General features: G+C 43.6%; 1 protein-coding gene and 2 long non-coding RNA genes across 4 annotated transcripts in view; 2 read left to right on the plus strand and 1 right to left on the minus strand.

The window, feature by feature from the left end:
* LOC146436585 (uncharacterized) lies at window positions 1–18505 on the plus strand. The gene is made up of 8 exons (XR_014852713.1): window positions 1–571; window positions 3362–3986; window positions 4932–6737; window positions 8152–8282; window positions 10124–10915; window positions 12964–13067; window positions 14181–14581; window positions 18362–18505. It is a non-coding gene; the product is annotated as an uncharacterized LOC146436585 (long non-coding RNA).
* Window positions 15590–19396, minus strand: MYOD1 (myogenic differentiation 1). Its single transcript, XM_085062959.1, has 3 exons — window positions 18558–19396; window positions 17053–17131; window positions 15590–16453 (listed from the first exon to the last, which is right to left on the minus strand). Exons 1-3 carry the CDS (start codon window positions 19110–19112, stop codon window positions 16203–16205), a joined length of 885 nt encoding a protein of 294 aa, XP_084919085.1. The 5' UTR covers window positions 19113–19396; the 3' UTR covers window positions 15590–16202.
* LOC146436587 (uncharacterized) overlaps window positions 18991–20094 on the plus strand; it is a 25409-nt gene continuing 24305 nt past the window's right edge. For both annotated transcript variants that reach the window (XR_014852711.1, XR_014852712.1), the window contains exons 1-2: window positions 18991–19102; window positions 19506–19702. This is a non-coding gene — a long non-coding RNA (uncharacterized LOC146436587). The remainder of the gene's footprint in view (window positions 19103–19505; window positions 19703–20094) is intronic.

A 20094-nucleotide genomic window follows, 5' to 3' on the forward strand; every position in this document is an offset into this window, starting at 1 on the left:
CCGCCGCCGGACAGCGCGGCCCGCTCCGGGACCCGGGCTGCGGGGACAGCGCCTCCCGCCCCGCTCACCTGCCCGCAGCCCCGCCGCGGTCGCGCCGGCGGTCCCCTTCGGGAGTGGGGGGTGTCCCGGTGCTGCCCCTCGCTGGGCTCTGAGCGACCCTCATTGAGTCACTCATTGAGTGAGCATCAGTGAAGTGAGTCGCGGCTGTGCCGTCCTGCGTGAACCAGACTCGCTGAAGGGCAAAATTCAAGATCTCCCCAGGCGTCAATTTCTTGCATCACGAGCAGGTGGCTACCCAGGGTTGTCACTTCCTATCACGTCGCGCTTTTACTTGGTCCCACACATCTACACCACTTCTCCATCTTTTCTCTGCTTTTCTTACTGTTCACTCGTTTTTTTTTCCTAACACCTATGTTGGTAGGAATTGTCAATTTGCGTCCGTGTTGTATATTCGTTTTTATTTTCATTATTAATTCATAAATAATGACAGGAGAAGTTTCACAAAACCCCTAGTTCTTGTCTTGCAAGGAGCTTGAAGAACAGCGGGAAGATGGTTGTGTGGAAGAGAGAGGTATGTAGATATGTTCTGTATTTTTTATTTGCTGCTAGCATCTCAGAAGGAGCAGGCTCATGGGAGAGCCTGGAGAGCTGAGCCTTTGTGGATTGATCATGGGAGGTCATGTTACGATCACCACGATAGGGTGGTGAGACATACAGTTGGAGGGTACGTGGTTAGGGAATGCTGATGGTAAGGACAACGTGATGCTCCACAGAAGAGGACAGAGCAAGGGAATGCAGTTAGGTTGAACTTCAAAGTATGGCAGAAATTCAGGTGTGTGGGAACAGCAGGTGAAGAACAAATGGAAAGCTGTCAAGGAGCAATTGGTGTGCTCAGGTTTGTGAGAGGAGGTGTCTGGCCACCTGCAGGTTCCTAGCAAAGAGCATTGCAGGGTTGGGATGCAGAGAAGAAGACTTTGCAGTAACCATGGTAGGATATTCCAAAGAGTTCTAACCAGCAGATTGGTCTGTGAAAATGGTAACAGATTGGTCTTGAAGGTGGTGGGGTAGAAGGAAGGCCTGGGAGCTGGTGCTATTTTTGTGCAACTTTTGGGTAAAGGGAGGCAAAACAGAAGGAATGGGAATAGGTTACTCGTATCATCTATGAATGAGAAATGGGAAAGTGAGGCTAAATCAAGGCAACTGTGTACTTCAGCTAGCATAAACTGATGACAAAATCTTGAGGAAGAGATGCCAGACAGCAACTTGAGCACTGGGACTGAACAGAGGCAAAAAAGGTTGATGACAGAGGGAGAATCTGAGAATCACAAGTACAGAAACACTATCTAAAATCCTTGAGAATTGCCAGCCAGAGGACACAGAGGGAGAAGAGGGCTGTGAGCCCAAGCCTGGCATTAAGAAAGGAAAAGAGGATGTTGACTCACTGACAGAAATAATATATGTGAAAATTATTTTTAATCATAGTTAGTGTCTAGTTTTGATAATAGTTGATCTGGGGATCAATGTGAAAGCACTGTAGGGTAGGTTCTGAGAGAGTTATGAAGGCTGAGGAGGGCAGGTGATCCAGGAAAGATGTTAAAGGCCTGTGAATCCTAGGCTAGTGGGTCCTCCTGGTCACATCCTCAACTGTAAAGACTCTTTCTCAGATCGACTCCCACCTTCCACATTACCATACCCCCAGTGAGTGATTCCTCTTTAGGACTTTTAGTGTTGGGATCTAAGGTGATTGTGGGGATGAAAGGGATATCGTGCAGCTTCTCTTGCTTGGGTTTCCCTTCTTGTCTGGGAAACGGAAGGAGGGTGATGCAGGACCTTAGAAGTCATCAGGGAGTATATCTTGAAAGCTAAAAAGCTTGTTTAAAGACAGTTTTCATGGGGTCAGGTGGGGAAGCCATGCTTAAGTGACCTGCAAGGTTCCTTTGAAGATATTAAAGCTGTAATTGATGAAGGAGTGTTGGTAGAGACAGAAGACTTGGATATTTCAAGAGATGTGAGAGGGCCCCAAATAAGAGAATGATGGGCGAGTGGGAGGCTGTGAGATCTAGAGCAAGATACCTGCTGAAATAGAAGGTCCTTTAGAAATATAAATTGGAACATAAGTTTAGACATTATTTTCATGTGGAAAATGAAAGATAACATCACGTTTGAAGTTTGTATTGAAGCTTGAGAGGGAAAGTGTTCAGAAATAATAATCTTTATTTAACAAGGATCAGGGCACAAAATAACTGCATATTAAGGCACAATGCAAATTAAAAACAACTGCAAATTAAGGCTTTGCATGGTAGATTATAGCATGATTTGCATTTGTTTAATTAGCCAAAGTTAATAACACCAGATAGGTGTCTGTTGGTTTGCACGGAATGAAAGCTTTAAGACAGTCTGGCAGCTGATGTGTCTTCCCAAAGTTTTGCTTTAAGCTTGCCATATAGCAATATAAAGTTCTAGTTTAATTTTAAAAAACAATTTTCAATAATTAGAAATGCTTGGATTATGATAGAAAAAAAAAATCAACTAATTTTCCAAGTTCCCATCTGTGGACAAAAAAATTCTATGGAATTTTGATTAATCCCAAACTTGACAGTGGCATTCTGTCCTCCTAGTCCCAAAAAAAAAACCCCACTATCATAACTGGGTTTTATTCTGGTTTATGTTTGACATCTTTAAGTCTTTAAATGTCTGGTTTATATTTGATATCTTCAAGGAGGACTTAATGTGAAGGTAGATGTGTAAGTCCAGGAGTTATCTAGTTTTTCTGTGATATTACTTGTCAATTTTAAGTTAATTTATTAATTAATCCTACTAAGTTTTCCATGACAAAAAGTACTAAACCAGCTTTAATTACTCTGTGAGACCTCTGTAGGAGGCACAGAGTTAAAAGGTTATCCAAATAGTTTACAGTCTGTTTGGAAAAGGATTTTGGTATAGCAGGACCAGCTGCATGTGTTGTTATCAGAAATTCTTTAAATGCATTAAAAGCCATTCACCTTGGAAATACATTTTGTTTCCTGAACTGATTCTCATTACTGGTGGGAGATTTTGATGATCATCTCTGCTGAGCTGGGGCTGATCAAAATCTGGCACAAGTGAGGAAAATAGGCTGTAGAGTTTAGAAAGGTCTCTCTGAAAGCCTCCCTTGTGGCACAGCTACCACTCAGGAGAGTGTGTAGGCACATTGAGCAGTACTGTTGGTCTACCTATAATTTTAGCTGTTCTTCTAATTCAAAACTTTTAGTGGTGATAGTGGAAGAATAACTTTAAGCGATAGATATATTTTAAATTTCTAAACTGCTGTGTAGCTGAGTTAGAGAGTGAATCCCCTTACTAATTTTATCACTGGTGTTAGGTGACCTCACTGTTCTGATGACACAGGAAGAGTAAGTCCTTCTTTCACCTCTGTATCTGGGGTATTGGGATCACCTTTGTTGCCCTATACTTCAGCATCCCCAGGGTAATCATATACAATGGAAGGTAGGTTGTCTTTCAGACAGAACTCCAAATTCTGTCTGCAAACTAAAAAAAAAGCTGGTGGGTTTGCATGCTATTCTTTTGTCAATCCTCCTGCTCTCTACTTACTTCTTTAGCTGAGAACTGCAGTGATTTATGTCTAAATCCAAAGGAGCTTTCTTCTCAGTGTGGGAGATGACCGAGCACATATTCCTTAATACTCCTAAACTTAGTAACTCATTAATTTGAAATGAAATTTTAACTTTCTTTTCCTTTTTAAAAATTATTTTTATTTTGTATGAAGATACTTTGCCACTTACCAAAGATGCTGGATTGACAGACCCAAATCCCAGTGCTGTACAGGCACAGAAATGCACATAAGAAAGCTTTGCTGTCTGCTTGGTGCTTTAGTAGTGCATCAAGAGTACCTGATTCCACTCACCTCTCTAGCCTCTGCCTTCACTCAGGTTTCTAGTGAGGATACCAACAATGGTGACAGCTAAAGAAGCTCCCACTCGTGAAATGTAAGCCTCGACCTGAGTTCATCAGTCAGTTTATCTTCAAAGAAAAAGATTGACCCATTGTAACAATACGAAGAGGGAAAGGAGATGTTGAGAGAACCTGTGACTTTGTGCACAACTATGAATATAACTGGAGAGTACATTCGAAATGTTTTAAAGCTGGAGGAGGCTGAGAGAGAGAATTATTTGTGAGAGCTATAATCTCAAAAGAAAAGGCAGCCAGGGTTGGAAGACCAGTTTTGCAATGCTTGAATGCTATAATTCAGCCTATGTTCTCTCTTGTATTAAATTCATGACAACTCAACAGTATTTCAGTGCAGTTCTTTATCAGTTTTAGATTACATCATGCTGTGAATTGCTCTATCTGTTAGCATTGATCCTTGTAAATCATTTGGTTTGAGGTCTTCAAATGGAAAGCTGTGATGCACTTCAGCATGCAATGTACTCATTTTGTCCTTGAAAATCATTTAAAAATAAAGCAGCTGCAATTGCATAGATGTTATTACTTTTCTGAAAGGCTAGATTTACCCCTTTGAATTGTCATTAACTGTATGAAAGCCTTTCATAGAAAGAATGAGAATGGAGAAGAAAATTGGATCGGTGCTTGATGTTGACTGAGGGAGTCATAGAGATGTTGCATGTCTGAAGAGCTGTGTAGCCCAAAGCCTGATGCAAAGAAGTCATGATGCTTTTAATGAGAGTAACCAGAGCAGCAGAAGTTATGGCTAAATTCTAGTTCCTGCACTTTTATAGCTGAATTTTTTATTCTTCATTATTTCAGTTCTGCTTGAATATGTACTTTATTTCCAACCATGTTTTTCAGCTGTTGCATGGGCTTTGCTTTGAGCTGAGAAGCATTTGCTGTGTTCTGCCTGATGAGTTACATTTGTTCTTCATCCATTTGTACTGGGCTGACACCTGTGAGTGAAGGTTCTTTTTCATTTGCAGATTCCTTTAGGACCCTTCAGAAAGTGCACATCAAACTGTGAGACAAATGGAAGCTGCTCTGGAAAAAAAATGGAAGTAATATTGTGACATGTTAGAGATCATCTTTGGTCTTTACTCACTCCATTAACTAAGAGAAACTCCCACCTGAATCCATCTGGTTTTGCTGGAAATTTATGGGAGATGGAACCAAGCAGATACAATGATGGAGATGGTGCACACACATAAGGCGAGATGGTGGAAGTGGTGTTCTGCTGCTTGCTGAAGGACAAGGGAGATTTCCAAACTCTCTTGCCTGTAGGGAAAGAGGAGATTGCCCCTTCTGGGCACAAAGGGCAATAAGCACTGCAAACAACTGCTGAATTGCCTGTCTCACCCCAGCTTCTTACTGGGTGAGGCACTCTGCTTCTCTTGGAGCACATCCTCTAGTCAAGAGCGTTAAGTTTTCTTCAGGATTTGTCTTTGATGGGACATTCCTCAAAACAGAAAAAATTTTTCCTTGAGAAATTATGGGGCTAAATCATGGCAAAATCTACTTAGGTGCCTGAAATTAGGCATACCTAATGCACCACTTTGTTACAATGCGGAGTTTTGGAAGGATATAGATTTGTCCCTTGTCTTCTTCATGCTGATCTAGGTGTAATCCAGCAAAAAAACCAGCTGGTAATGAGGAAAATTGAGCTTACACAATTGGAAGTTTCCTGTCAGCACATAACAAAAACACCGTTAGCTAAACTTGTGTTACTGTGAGCTGAGCTCAGTCATCCAGAGGGCTCTGAATCTGCATTGCCAACAGAGGACACATAGGTCAGAACTGTTTAACTCCTACCCTGTACTGTAGCTACAGTTTCAGAAAGGGCCAGGGACTGGGCTTTATTTGATTGGTTGATTTGTTTTGGGGAGTCCTGAAAGGTCCTTGATTTTCTCAGACTGGCCTAGTCAGCTTTTTCTGAAAACAAAACTCTACTAATGCTGTCATTACGTTTTTAAGATCTCAGCCAATTTGCAGGTGCATGAACATAGCAACAGACACAAACACATAGATACAGACATATGTATTTCACAACTACTATATACAGAATGCAGAACAGGAGGTGCTAGTCTTTTCTTGAAAAAGGCATGCAGCTCTCAGTGCTGCAAGTGTATCTTTTTCATTTAACCACCAAAAAAAAGAAAAAAAATTAGTATCTGTTTCTGACTGAGGAGTATAGAATATGCTCCATTTTATAAAATGTATGTGCTCGCCCATCAGCTGACTATTTCTCTAATATATCAAAATAATGAGAACATTTATTTCTTCTCTTTTTTTTTCTTCACTGAAATGAGAACTTTATTTTTGTTGAATGATTCACTTTTCACAGCTGTTATTACTTCTTCAGCCTACTCTGAGTTCACAATAGTAACTGAAATGTTCTCAGACAAGCAGATGGGAAAATGGCCTGTAAGTCTTTATTGTAATAAACGATTTGTAAAACTTTAGATGTTGAAAGGTAAGAGTATTTTAAATAAATCTCAACAATGCTGACTCAAAGGTTTAAAGCATTGTTTAAATCCCTTGATTAACCCAGCTTCTCAATATTTGACATGAATCAATAACTCTGAGATCTTTTCTGTTCTCTAGCTTTGTAAATATTTACGCAGCCATCCCATGAAATATGACATTTAATCCTGTTGAAGTAATTATTTGAATGCTGCCTATGAAGAGATAAAAAGAATAATAGTTCCAGTGATGCTACTTAAATAATTGGAACTAAGGATGAAATCTGCTGCATTTCTTTTGTCAACAGACAGGATTTATACAATATAAATGTGAGTAAATGGAAAGCAAAATCCATTTGCTGTCCCAAATCTTGGGCCAGCTGCTGGGAATGCAGGTTTCTTTAGCCTGTCTCATGCCTGGGTCTGTGGCTTACATTAACAGCAGCCTTTTGTTCCAGTCAGATGAAGTGTTGAGAGCTAGATTAAAGGCAATAGTGAAGGGATGGCACCTCTATTAGCTTGTCCTCTTCCTTTCTTCCCTGGGACATACTATAATGAATGGTCTCAGCACTCCAGAAGCAGCAAGAAACTCTCCCCAGAGTTTCCAGGACCTGGGAAAGACTTCTGTAGGAATCCCAGTGCAAAAGAGCTATACCAGCTCTCCAGGCTGTGGCTGGAATTCCTGGTAACCTGCAAGATTTGCAGCAGGTTTGTATTTAAATGATTTAGCTGAAGAAGTAGGGTGATGTGCTTGTTCCTATGACGCTGCACTTTTAGTCATTGTTTACTGATTCAGTCTGATTCATCTGTGGATTCTGCCAGGTTTTGTTGTTATAGTTTTTGCCTGTAGGTAGTCCAGCAGTAGAAGGAATTGGGGATGTACTTTCAGGTACTTTGGGATTAAAAAAAGAAATCTTTCTGAACAAAGGTTTGCATTTTTCAGGCACACCTGAAAGTTTTGAAGGCCCAAGAGATTTGGGGTTATTCGGTCCCGTTGGAAATCAGGCTGGAGCTCGTGTATCAAAGTATTAATTAAAACTTACAAAGATGAAAATATAAAACTAATTATCTTGGTTAAGAAAAAGTAAAATCTTTTGCTTACTCTGGCCAATTAATGTTAATGTGTAGATAACAAATTAACAAGTACATAAATAGCAATGGGACAAATAATTAGAGGAGCCTTATGTACATAGATATTTGCTCAGTCAACCAAAGTTCCTAAAGGCTCAGCGGCAAGTCTGGAAACATAAACATTGGTGTCTAAAATAGAAGATGTTATTTTGGGTTTTTTTTTATCTTTCTTCATTGTGTGTTTTACCACAAAACCAAACAAAAAAAGGCCACAGGTAATGATCATGGAGTGCTTGAAGGGCATCTGCCTTCCTTCATCACAAAGTGAAGGTATGTCAGACACTTTTAGCTACAAAACAGACATGTGGGAATCACTGTGTACCTAACAGCTGTGAGGACTAAGTGTTCTGATCAATCTTTTCTGTATCTCTTTTTATTAATAGGTATTTGTACTTAAAAGAAGGAATAATGTTTTGGCACCCACATTTGAGGAGTAGCTTTTTTTTTTTTTTAATTATTCCCCCCCCCTTAGATTCACAGCAGAACTCAGAATTCTTATGGCAAAAAAAGGCCAGAGAGCAGATGAGGTGAAATGACAGATTTGGGTAAAACATGAGCAGCCAGCTCACAACAAGCGAGTTCATTGCGTGACAATCTTCCTGCTCCTCCCTAGGGACTGAGCAGAATGGTTCAAGAAGGAGCAGATGGAAACAGCTGCCAACAGATGAGTACTGGAATGGATTCAAGCCACATTACTTGCTGGAACTTGAGAGTTTGCGATGGCCTGAGCTTCCCCAACCACAGGTATCTAAGATTTGGAACCAGGCAGCTGTCAGTCATTTCTTAGCTACGAGGACGAGAAAAAACCTGCTGCTGTCCTATGGTGGTGGGGAATCTTTTAAGCTGTGGTTGCAGATAATACTAAAGAGAAAAGAACCCTACTAAGATATGTTTCGTTAATGTGTCTATCTCATAATCCATTCACTCAAAATAGTTGCTTTTCTTGACCTTGAGCTGAGATTTAACAGGTGGGTAAAAGATAAATTTAGGAAATCCAGTGACACAATGCTGACACTTTTATGTCTTCTTGCATAATTTCTAACATACCATGAAGAATAATAAATGGCAAAAGCTAAAGTGTCCTTGGCAAACAAACAAACAAAATAGCACCCTGTGATATTTTTACCTTTGTTTCCCCTCACTGCACAGAGTTTTTACTCCCACAGAGCTTGAAATATTAACCCAGCATGTTAATTTATTTCTTCCAGAGTTGCCCTGACCATTGCATTTAACATCTCTCTTGGAAGTACTTCAAACCAAGTGGCTGGCTCCATCTCTTGCTTTGTTAATTAGGCACATTACTTGGTTGCTTTTTTTCATATCGCTTAATGTAATTGGCATTTGTGAAGCTCTTGAAAGGCATGTTTGGGACTACATTTTGTGCAGCTGGCTTTCAACTGCAAGCTGTTTCAAGCGTGCAGTTCTGTAGAAGATAGCCTTTGTGAGTGTGGAGCATGTGTGCCTAGCACATACCATACTTCCTTTCCAAAGGGAACAAAAGGATGTAAGTCTGGCCTGCCCCATGCAAAGGAACATGTGTGACACATGAACCCCTGCATACGTTTGTATTTCTGTGGTATTGGATCTGTAATGGGAGCATCATGTGCCCTTGCCGAAGAACAAGTCTCCCTTTACAAGCTGTTGTGGAAATGCTTTGCTCTGTGATGGTCTTCATCCCAATCTTTAGGGCACACATAGGGATAGCTTTCCATATAGACACAAAACATGTGGTTTTTCCATAAAAACGCATTTTTGAGCATCTAAACTCAAACCATAAATTTGTATTTGCTGTAATAATTCCAACAGATGAGAGTACCAATACTGTGTTAACTGCCAGCAAGACTGATGAATTGACACTGGGTAGGAATTCGGCTCATTGATTTCAGTTGTCATTGTGTGAAATGATGCTCTCTGCCTGAGCTGAGAAAGAGTTAGACGTGAGAGTTTATCGGGGGAAAAAAGGAATGTGTGCATTAAAGAAAATATGTCAAAAGTCCTGTTTTTCGTGGAAAGGCTGCCCTCCGGTGGCCTGGAGAAATGCCTACACATTCCCTGTTGGTTCAATGATATACTTCCCCTTCACACTGCAGCAAGCAGCAGCTCTCAAATGTGGATTGTCTAGGTTCCCACCTCAGGAAACCCACAGGTGACATAAAAACAAGTAAAGAATTTCAGAAAAGAAGGGCCTTGCTTTATTTGGTTTAGGATTCTGTAGTAGGGCATCAGTGTGAGAGAAAGGAATGTTGTGTGGCCAAAGTATGAAATGAATCATAGCAAGGTGGAGATTGGAAAGGACTGTAAAGATCATCTCATTCCAACCCCTCTGCTGTGGACAGGGACACCTTCCAGTGGACCAGGTTGCTCAGAGTTCCATCCAGCCTGGTCTTGAACCCTTTCAGGCATGGGGCAGCCACAACTTCTCTGGACAACCTGCATTTGTGCCCCACCACTCTCATGGTAAAGAATTTCTTCCTGATAGCTAATCTAAACCTACTCTCTTCCAGTTTGAAGCCATTTCCCCTTGTCCTGTCACTACACAGTCTTTTAAATAGTCTCTCTTCTTCTTTCTTGTATTTTCCCTTCAGGTACTAGAAGGTCGCAATTAGATCACCCTGAAGCTTTCTCTTTTCCAGGCTGAACAATCCTAAGTGTCTCAACCTTTCCTCACATGAGAGGTGCTCCATCTCTCTCATCATTTTGGTGGCCTCCTCTGGACTTGCTCCAGCTGGTCAATATCCCTCCTGTGCTGAGGACCCAGAGCTGGATGCAGTGCTCCAAGTGGGATCTCACTGGAGCATCGTAGAGGCGAAAATCAGTTCCCTCAGTCTGGTGGCCAAGATTTGTGCCCTGCTGAGGGACTTTGTCACCAGAGAATCACATCGTGGTTCTGCTGTCATCTGCTGTCTCTGTGCATCTTCCCCACCTGCCTTCTGGTAAGCAGCCTGTCTCCCCCAGAACCACTGCTCACAGCACAGCCTATACAATGCCTTCAAAGAATTTCTCCCTCCCTTTCTCCCTCTTTTTGGCTTTATTTTTCATTTGAAACAAAGAAAAATAGAGTGGTACCCCAAAATTTGTCTAGCAATAGAAAAGCTAAAACCTAACCAGCCATACTATTCTTACTTTTTTTTTCTCTCTATTTCTGTAGAAGGCTCTTGGTAGAGAAGAGTTTGTTTTTTTCCTGATGTTCCTAATGTATGGGGCTCCAGGTGCTGACTGAAGACTGTGAATATTTTTGCTGTTTCTGCACCAAGAAACCTGACATTATGGAAAGATAATAAAAAAGGACATGGAGTGCACCAAGCAACGATTTCAGGAAGAACTGCAGTTTACATTTTTCCCAGCAGATGTGGCTGTTGGACCAGAAAAGACTCAAGGTCAGTTCAGGTGGGTTAGGGAGGACTGTGGAGGTTGGGATACCCTCTTTGTCTGCCATGGACACGCAGCACTAGGTAACTGTGCTGAGATACAGACTTCTGAGTGAATCAAACTCCAAACAAAAAAACCCAACACCCCAAGCAAAATAGCAACCTTCTTCAATCACGTGATTGAGTGGGTTATTTTATGTTAGAGTTTTTAGTAAATTTTTTATAAAATGTTACAATATTTGCTTCCCTATTGATAAATGCGAGGTTATTGAGTACAACATAAAATAGCACACTTGTTGATGTTGCTAAGATGTTTGTAGATGATGAAACTTATTGGTGTTGTAGAAAGAAAATGTGAGTTCAGTGCCACGTTGACTGTATTATTGGGAAACCCCTGATTTCTATCACCCCATGGTTACAGGATAGGCCAGTTTTCACTATTAACTTGCAATGTAAAGGTCTTTATTCAGAAGTGTCTGTGTATGCAAAAGGTTGATTTCTGGGTCCCACCTAACCCAAGTGGCCCTATGTCAGATATGTTCCTAATTCCTGGTGGGTCCTAGGAGGGAAAGGCTATCTGAAGGGTCTTCTGTATTTATGCTAAGGATCATCCTCTCCCTCAAAAGCCCTGGAATGTCAAACATTGAAAGGTCTCCACTTAATGACATTCCCAGTTGTGCAACAAGGCTGTTGAGAAGGGAGCATGCTGCATTCATCAAGGAGAGGAGGTCATGGCTGTTCAGCAGTTTTACTAGAAAACAAGTGATTTGAAAGACTGAGGGAGGGCAAGCTGATAGTAAATAGTGCTTAATGAGGTACTTGGATGTGCCTCCCAAGATGATCTCTAGGTCATGGTGTCAGAGATTTGCACTCTGACTCTATAAAGAACTTTTTACCTGCTGCTTGAGAAGCCAAGATTGCCACATGCAAGTTATGTGAAATGACCTTCATACCATCTCCTGCTACCACAGGCTCTGTGTCAGCCACTCATTTAGGAACGGCTGTAGGCTTTCACACTATTGTGGGGGCAGTTTCTGGTTTGTACTTTCAAGATCAGGTGAGCACTGAAGCCTGGCAGCTTGTTCAGACGGTTGTGCTCAGGGGGATCGGCACATCTGAAAGCGTTGTGACAGAAATGGGTCAGTGACCAGAGCACGAGCAAAGGGTCACAGCAGGGAGTTTGTCCTGGCTTTGCACTCATACGTGAACACCATCCCAGACAGTATTATGTGCAGTAGTCTCAAAATATTCCTGCTGAAGCTGGAAATATTCCTACTGATTTCAAGGAAGTTTTTACGTTAAAAAAGAAATATTAATTTATTCTGATTAAAATTCATGAGGTATGAGGTACAAATGTTTCCTTGTCTGGTTTGGATGTAGTTCTTCTGAAGATAGCAGTTTCAGCCCTTTGCACACTTTGAGCCTTTCAAGTATCTCTGCAAAATATAAGATGTAAAATGAGAACTGTTTTTACTTCCACTTTCAAGGGGGATTTTTAAGGTCTTTATCTTGAGTTGAAAATGACAAATCATAGAAGAGCAGCATCTGGTGTGAAGCAACTCCCAATTTAATAGTTCTTTAATATATTTGGATACAGATAATAAAATCCTTTTAAAGGGAAAAATATACCAGGAATAGTTCATATGTCTTTTACCTAAAATTGAATGTTCAGTATGTGAAATACTTCTGCGGCAATTTCAATGATAATGTAGGAAATGGTGTTTAACATTGTTATTTGAAAACCCAGCAATTTTGTTGCACTTTCTTGTGAAATATTGAAAGCAGGAAAAGGATCCTCTTCATTCTCATACTTGCAAATGACCTGATGAAATGTAAAATCAGAGCACTTGGTATATATAAGAGGTATAAATTTATTCCTCTTCACGTTTACGGTAGCAATGGTTTGAATGAAATAAACCAGTAATACTGGGTTTGTCATGCAGTGCTTTAAGTTACTATATCAAACAATCCTAAAATGAACACTTATTGCTATGTTCAAAGACAGCTGCTTTCCTTTGTATTATTTGTATCTGGATTACTTTCCCTTTGGTGGGTAGTGTTCCTTAGGAAACATCATATTGAACTGGAACCTGTGTGATATAAACTTTCCGACTATCGATGTGTGTTTGGAGCCCATGCTGGAGTGTTTCTGTGGACTAAGGTAGGCTGCACTTCATCTTGTAGGATCAGCCCTAAATGCCAAAATTCATCTCCAGGAGCCCAATTTAAGAAACAAAGTTTGTAAATATTGGATCAATCTTGCCTATGCTCCTTGGCTTTGTCAGAACTGGACTAATCTGAATCCAAATATTACTAGCTTCAAAATAGTTACTCATAGACTGGGATATCTATCAGTAATGTGCTGTCCTGTTGATGCACAGGGATTAGTTTTAAATATATTTATTACCTTAGAAACAGAAGAAATTGCACAGGGAACAACTTTCCTTCTCTAAGTAAAAAAATAAATATATCTGTAACCCAAACATGTTACAGGGCTGACGCCCTTTGGCCTTAACCAGTGAACTTTTCTCACTGACATCAATGGGAGAAAGATGGGCTCTGCATAGGAAACCTATGAATGTTTTTTCTTCATCATCCATCCATCTATTTTGGGATGTGCTAAATGCCTGTTCTCTGTTGTAACATTAACATCAGTATGTGGAAACTCGGGTGGCTAAAATAAATCAGTGAAATGCAATCTACATGACTTCACGTGGAACTGCGTGTACATTGTTGAGCACAAGTGCCCTGTGCCTGCTCTGCCGTGCCAGCCCTACAGCCAGGTACCCCACTGTGTTCCTCAGAAGTGGGGTGCAAGCAAGGCAGGCATGAACTCTGTGTTGCCAGTATGTCCAGAGCCTCTGTCCTTCCTGAGCTGGCCAAATACTTTTTGGTTGCCATTTAACGCCAGTAAAATTGATACTTTTACCAGCCTCAAAATATGGGATTACAAGCTCTTTAGTATTTCACAAAAGCATTTTTTTTTAATCTTTTGCATTCTGGGCCTGATGGAGTGTTTGCTGAAGGCAATGAAAATAATATTGATGAAGTGTGAGGTCCTGATTTGTGACGCAACTGTCTCTCCTTAGCTTTTGTAAGTTTGGGATACAGGCTTCCGGCTAACCTTGGCCATTTTTCCGACCTTCATAGACACATTCCTGATTTGTGCTAGTATGAATTAGCACATTCTCAAATTAGTTTGATTTTTATTTTTAATGAAAAAATGAAAGGGATACGCTCAAGCTTTATCAGCTGGAGTGTTTTCTTCCCACAGGGAAATTTATTTGAGACCTTTACAAAGTTGGACTTGGATGAAGATGCTGAGTGGCCAGTCCTGCCTCAGTGTCCCCTCCAAACCATGGGAGCCTGGCCTGCTTCACAGAACTGTCCTATGCCTCTTCACTGATTTATCATCCACCATGACCACAAGCACAGGGATGAGGAAGGAATACCCATGGCTGCTACCTTCCCTGCCCCTCTGCCTTCAGATAAATCAGCAAACTTGGAGCATGCCTGCCCCAGGAAGGAGAAGTAACTGCATTGCTCTGCTTAACACATGGCACCTTGCTCCTCTCCTCTCCACAGAACACTGCCCTTCAAGGCCACCCATGATTAAAGAAGTTAGAGACATTGCCTGGAATTAGCTGTTCCTTCTTTCTTTTTCCTGCTTAAGAGGTAAGAGCTGCACAAACTCCCTCTTTAATAGTCACCTAATGGAGAATACAATGACTAATCTGTCATCAAAGTACTTAGGGATGATGACAATACTTAGATTGGTTTTCAGTGTAGTTTTTTGTTTTTATTTTACTGTGATGTTTATACAAAATCCACAAATCATAGGTATGTGATAAGAAACAGGTTCTAGTTGCTGGTTATTCTTGTCCAGATGCACAGAAATGCCCTGATGGTTACTTTCCAATGGCAACCAGCTCAGGGCTTAACATTTTTCAGTTGCACAGCCAGCTTTCAAGGTTACACATAGATACTGAATGAAACAGAGCCCACTGGTTATTTTTAGAGAGGCTCTAAACAAGAAGTAAATCCCTGGAGCAGTGCTGCCAGAGATGCATAAAGTTCAAACCCAAATTAAAACTGTCTATCTTTGGCCTAAATTCCAACTTGAACTTGAGGAAAACTGCGATCTGTAACTTGAACTTTACGACAAAAATTCCTTTGCATTTGGCTTCTAATACCTGAGAATACATGAACATGGTGCCCGCACTTGAAAAATAGAACTTGACAAAAAAAAGTGAACATTTGTCCAAAAATATAGTGCCTGGTCTTGTGAGATACTATTGTATGACTTCAGGTTTCAGTAGCTACATTGGAATTTGGAAAATCTAATTTTTTGTGATTCCTAGTTTAAACACATCTTTGTGAAATCAAGTTCTACTATGTAATTGTGAATTTTGGGTGCAGAAGGTGAAATATGCTTATTTACTGATCCCTTTAATAATGACCTGTGATGCTCAGGTCTTGGTTTAGCAATGACCATGACAGAATATGAAGTAGACCCCTTTTCAGCAGCACATTTATGCAAAGTAGTGCAACTGAAGCATGTTCTTGATTTCTCTGCTGAATCAGAGCCTGTATCTTCTTCCTGCCAAGGCAGAGATCTAATACCACTCCTAAATGCACTAGTAATTCTAGAAGCCCTAAAGAAAGTCAAGATAACACCACAGATTTTATAAATAAGGGTCTTTATTTAGAATACTGTTGAAAACATTCTTGGCAACCACATCGTATAAATATATAAAGTTAAAGTTTGACACAACAAACCAAGCAATATTAAATATTTTAAATTTTTTTCCTTTTTTAAGTTTTGCTTTTTTTTTTTTAATTTATTTATTTTGCTCTTTTTTCCTTTTTTTTTTCCCCAAAGCAACTCTTATTTACAATTATACAAAAGTTTTATAAAAAATGGTCCACAACCTTATTTTGGCCAGAACAGGAGTAATAGGAAGGATCTATCATGCCACTACTGCTGTAGATTTCTATTTTCCCCCACATTCAAGAGCCAGGTTCCTATTCCCCACAGCCCAGATTAAACATTGGCCATTTAATGGTATACAATTTTATCTCTAGACATATTAAATAACTTTAGTTGAACAACCAATAAATAATTATGTGTATTTTGAAGTGATACAGGTTTGAAAAGTTATATATTTGAAGGAATTTTCAGTGATACTTTAAAACTGGAACAAGTCTTAAGAAGTCTTTTCAACCTTAGAAGACAGGTCTTGAGCGTGGCCAAACGGAGCAAATTGTTTTCAGTGCAGTCCAGCTGGAGGGGTTCTTATAGCACTTGGTAGATGGGGTTGCTGCTGCTGTTATCCTGGGGAAGTGGGGTGCAGTTGGTGGGGGAAGGAATTTGGGCTCCACTGTCATTCAGATTCACTCCTTCTGGAGGGGAGCAGGGACTCCCTTCAGCAACAGTTTCCACTGGAGGCAGTATAGGGCATGTGGAATTATCTGTGGAAATCCTCTCTACAATGCTTGAGAGGCAATCAAGACTGGAAACAACAGAACTCTTCCCATGCTTTGGATCTAAAAAACAGATAAAAAGGTGCTCAGATTATCCAATGGGTACTTAACATCAGTAGGCAGTAGACATTTGTGAGCATGTGAAGACTCAGAGGAAATAAATATTGGTGTTTTTCACCAATATCAGAATATGATAATTGGTGTTGGACACCAATTATCAGAAAACAGATTGTAATTGCAAAATGGAAGAGAGGCCCAACCACAGTGTGCTGCTCTGGGGGCAGGGAGGATCCAAGGCTTCAGTGGGTCCATAGAAATAGAAGAGCAGATTTGAAATCACTCATAAATTACTCCAGTTTGGATCAATGACACAGTAAGAAGAGTCTTCATGTAAAATATGGTTAAATGCTGAAAATTAAATGCAGAGAACATACTTCTATCCAAATGTTATATTTGCCAAATAGGAAATGCAGCTATAACGCATCCCCATATTTCCAAATACACCTAGAGGAAATCCAAGGCCTCTACAGCCACAACGGCTTGCTGGCTGGAAAGGCAGGTTCCTCTCTCAGCCCAGCTGGACACAGGGCAGGCACAGGGAGGTTGCTGCACTGCCTGCCTCTGTCTCAGTGCTTCACACCACCATTAGGGCAAGTACTCACCATTTGGGGACTCTGTGTAGTAGCTGCTGTCATAGCTGTTCCTTCTGCGAGAGCTGCAAGGAGGCCCGCTGTACTCCATCTGGGAAGGAGAGAAATCTGGGTGAGGTCAGGGCTCCTACCCAAATCCCAGTAACCATCTAAATTCATATTTCAGTCCCTAGTCTGTGCCATCATTCCAGTCCTGGCTGAAATGCCATCAAGTTGTACATTCTTTTAGTGAGGAAGAACCTAACTTGGCTAGAAGGGGATCCACCCCAGAATATTTTATATGGCACAGCTGTTTCACAGGAAAGTTACCACTATTGCTTTGAACGTTGCAGTTTTACAGATCAGATGAGACTTTCCAGCATTTTGATCAGATATAGCCCTATATCTTTAGTTTGCAATAGGGAGACTGAAAGGCGAATTACGACCTTTTTATTTAGTTTTTGAAGATTTTTCTAAACATGAATTCCTTTTTAAAAGCCTCTATGTACCATTGTCCCTTTGCATTTCCTTCAGTTTCTCTTCCCATTTCCATTTAGTGTAGGAAATGCTCCAGAACATTGACTAATATATTTGTCTCCAATACTTTAACCCACAACGAAATTCCTCTATTAAAAGAGGCTGTATCTTGAAGAGGAATCATTTGTGTAAATTTCTCCAATCTGTCAACTATTTCATAATCACAGATACTCAACTCAGTAATTATTATCCCCACCAGCTTACAAAAAGCAATCTCTGGTCTGAAACTGTTGTTCATGGCCCATCCAGAGAGCTGTCCTGGACTCTGGTCACCACATACCACCAGCCCAGAGTCAGAACAGAGAATGAACCTATACCCCAGTCAAAAGATGTGGGGATGAGACACCCTCTCTGGCACCCATCCTTCTTCTCCTATGCCCATAATGTAAAAACAGGACTGAAAACCTGGATTCTCCTTCCCATTGCTTGTAAATATCTATGAGTGACAGGAGAAACGGTCAAGAAAAACAATTCTTGTTGCTTAGACCATCCTTCTGTTGTCCTGATGCATGGCAGAAAACAAAACCCAGACTCTTACCAATTCCTGTGTAACTATGATGTGCTATGGGGCCCTTCCTCTCTGCTGTCCTTAGAGGATTCAATGGTAATGATACAGCAGAAGACAGAAACAGAGATGTCTCAGGAGCTATGGGAGCACAGGCCATGCCCCCCAGTGCCCGTCCCAGGCAGCTTCCCAAAGTCCTCCCCAGCAGCTTTCCCCTGGCTTCTCCGGGACATGGGGAGCCTGCCTAACTTCTCCTCACAGGGAACACAGTGTGTAAGAGATTCTTCTTCTTTCCCACAGATCCTGCCATGTGGGGACCCCACCTCCCTTTGCTGTGGGAGCTCAAGGCACAAGAAAGGAATTTGTCTTCTGCCTGGGAAGGTACAGAAGGCAGCTGCTACAAGAAAGGCAGGAAGAGGCGACTCGCCCTGCTCAGGTTTGGACCGACAGCGTCCAGGGCACCTTGGCGGCAGGGAGTCCTCCCTGGGGCACTCACCATGCCGTCGGAGCAGTTGGAGCGGGGGCTGGAGGCGTCCGATTCCCCGCTGTAGTGCTCCAGCACCGGGTAATAAGCGTCCTCCTGCTCCCGCAGCAGGGCCTGCAGGCTCTCGATGTAGCGGATGGCATTGCGCAGGATCTCCACCTTGGGCAGGCGCTGGTTGGGGTTGGTGGAGGTGCAGCGCTTGAGGGTCTCGAAGGCCTCGTTGACCTTGCTGAGCCGCCGGCGCTCCCTCATGGTGGCGGCCTTACGGCGGTCAGCGTTGGTGGTCTTCCTCTTGCACGCCTTGCAGGCCCAGAGCAGGCAGCGGCCGGCCTGGTGGTGCCCGCTGGGCGCTCGGACGTGCTCCTCCTCGTGCCCGTGGTGGTGCCCGTGGTGGTGCGGATGCTCCTCGGGCTTCAGCAGACCGCCGACGTGTACCAGCCGGGGGTCCAGGTCCTCGAAGAAGTGCATGTCCGACGTGTTGAAGCACGGGTCATCGTAGAAGTCATCGGCGGCTGTGAAGGAGCAGAGGGAGCCCTCCGTCATCTCCATGGGGCCCAGTAAGTCCATGGGAGCGGCAGAGGGGACAGCGGCTGGGCCAGAGGGGGCAGCGAGGGGCTCAGAACGGAGGAGCCTTCGACCGCGCTGCTCTGCGGCCGGGCGGGTGCGCGGAGCCGAGACCCTCGCAGCCTCTCCCAGGCGATGCCACCAGTGCTGGCTGCTGCCCCGACCCCCTCCCCAGCCGCGCCGGTCCGGGAGCGCCACTCGGGGCCGTATTTATGGCTGAGCCCCCCGGCGCGGCGGGTCGGGACAGGGCGGGTCGGGGGGCGCGGCCGGGCGGCTCGGGGGCCGGGGCGGCGGGGGGGGCCGCCGTGTCCCGCGGGCGCTGGGACAGCGGCAGGCCGGGCGCTCGGATGCGCTCAGGGCTACATTTTCCCTCTTTTTCCCCCCCCTTCTCAGCAGCTCGCCCTGCCGCGCGCCAGGGAGAGCAGCCACCGCGATGCCCGAAGGTGCCGGGCGCCGCCGGCCGCTCGCCCGCTGTCCCCGCACAGCCCGGCGGGGCGCACAGCGGCGGCGGCTCCGCTGCTTCCTTGCAGGGAAGAAACCCCCAGCCCCGGCACAGGTCTGTCCGCGGCGGCCGCGGCTCTGCGGCCACACGGGTAATTACTGCAGGGGCGTTCGCGGGGGCGGGCGGCGCTAGGGGACATCGCGGGCAGCCGGGACCGTGCGGGGAGCAGGGGAGCTACGACACCACGGCGAGCCGGAGGGTGCGGGGAGCGGGCACACCGCGGGGAGCGGGCACACCGCGGGGAGCCGGGCGGTGCGGGGAGCGGGCACACCGCGGGGAGCCGGGCGGTGCGGGGAGCGGGCACACCGCGGGGAGCCGGGCGGTGCGGGGAGCGGGCACACCGCGGGGAGCCGGGCGGTGCGGGGAGCGGCGGCGATGGTGGCGCGGCCGGGCAGGTGGCGGTGGCGCTGCGCCAGGAGCGCCTGCAGGGGGCGGTGTGGGCCTGTCCCCGCGGGAAGAGCCGCCGTGCTCTGCGCCCGGTGG

This window comes from Lichenostomus cassidix, chromosome 5 (assembly GCF_008360975.1).
Source record: "Lichenostomus cassidix isolate B80296 chromosome 5, HeHo_3.0, whole genome shotgun sequence".
NCBI classification, from domain to species: Eukaryota; Metazoa; Chordata; class Aves; order Passeriformes; family Meliphagidae; genus Lichenostomus; species Lichenostomus cassidix.

Bases quoted from the DNA above. Each gene is read 5' to 3' on its own strand.
- MYOD1 (XM_085062959.1), bottom strand. From the start codon at position 19,112: ATGGACTTACTGGGCCCCATGGAGATGACGGAGGGCTCCCTCTGCTCC. The intron at 17,132-18,557 runs GTGAGTGCCCCA...TCTCCTTCCCAG, and splicing joins CCAACTGCTCCGACGGCATG to ATGGAGTACAGCGGGCCTCC. The intron at 16,454-17,052 runs GTGAGTACTTGC...TCTGTTTTTTAG, and splicing joins CTACACAGAGTCCCCAAATG to ATCCAAAGCATGGGAAGAGT.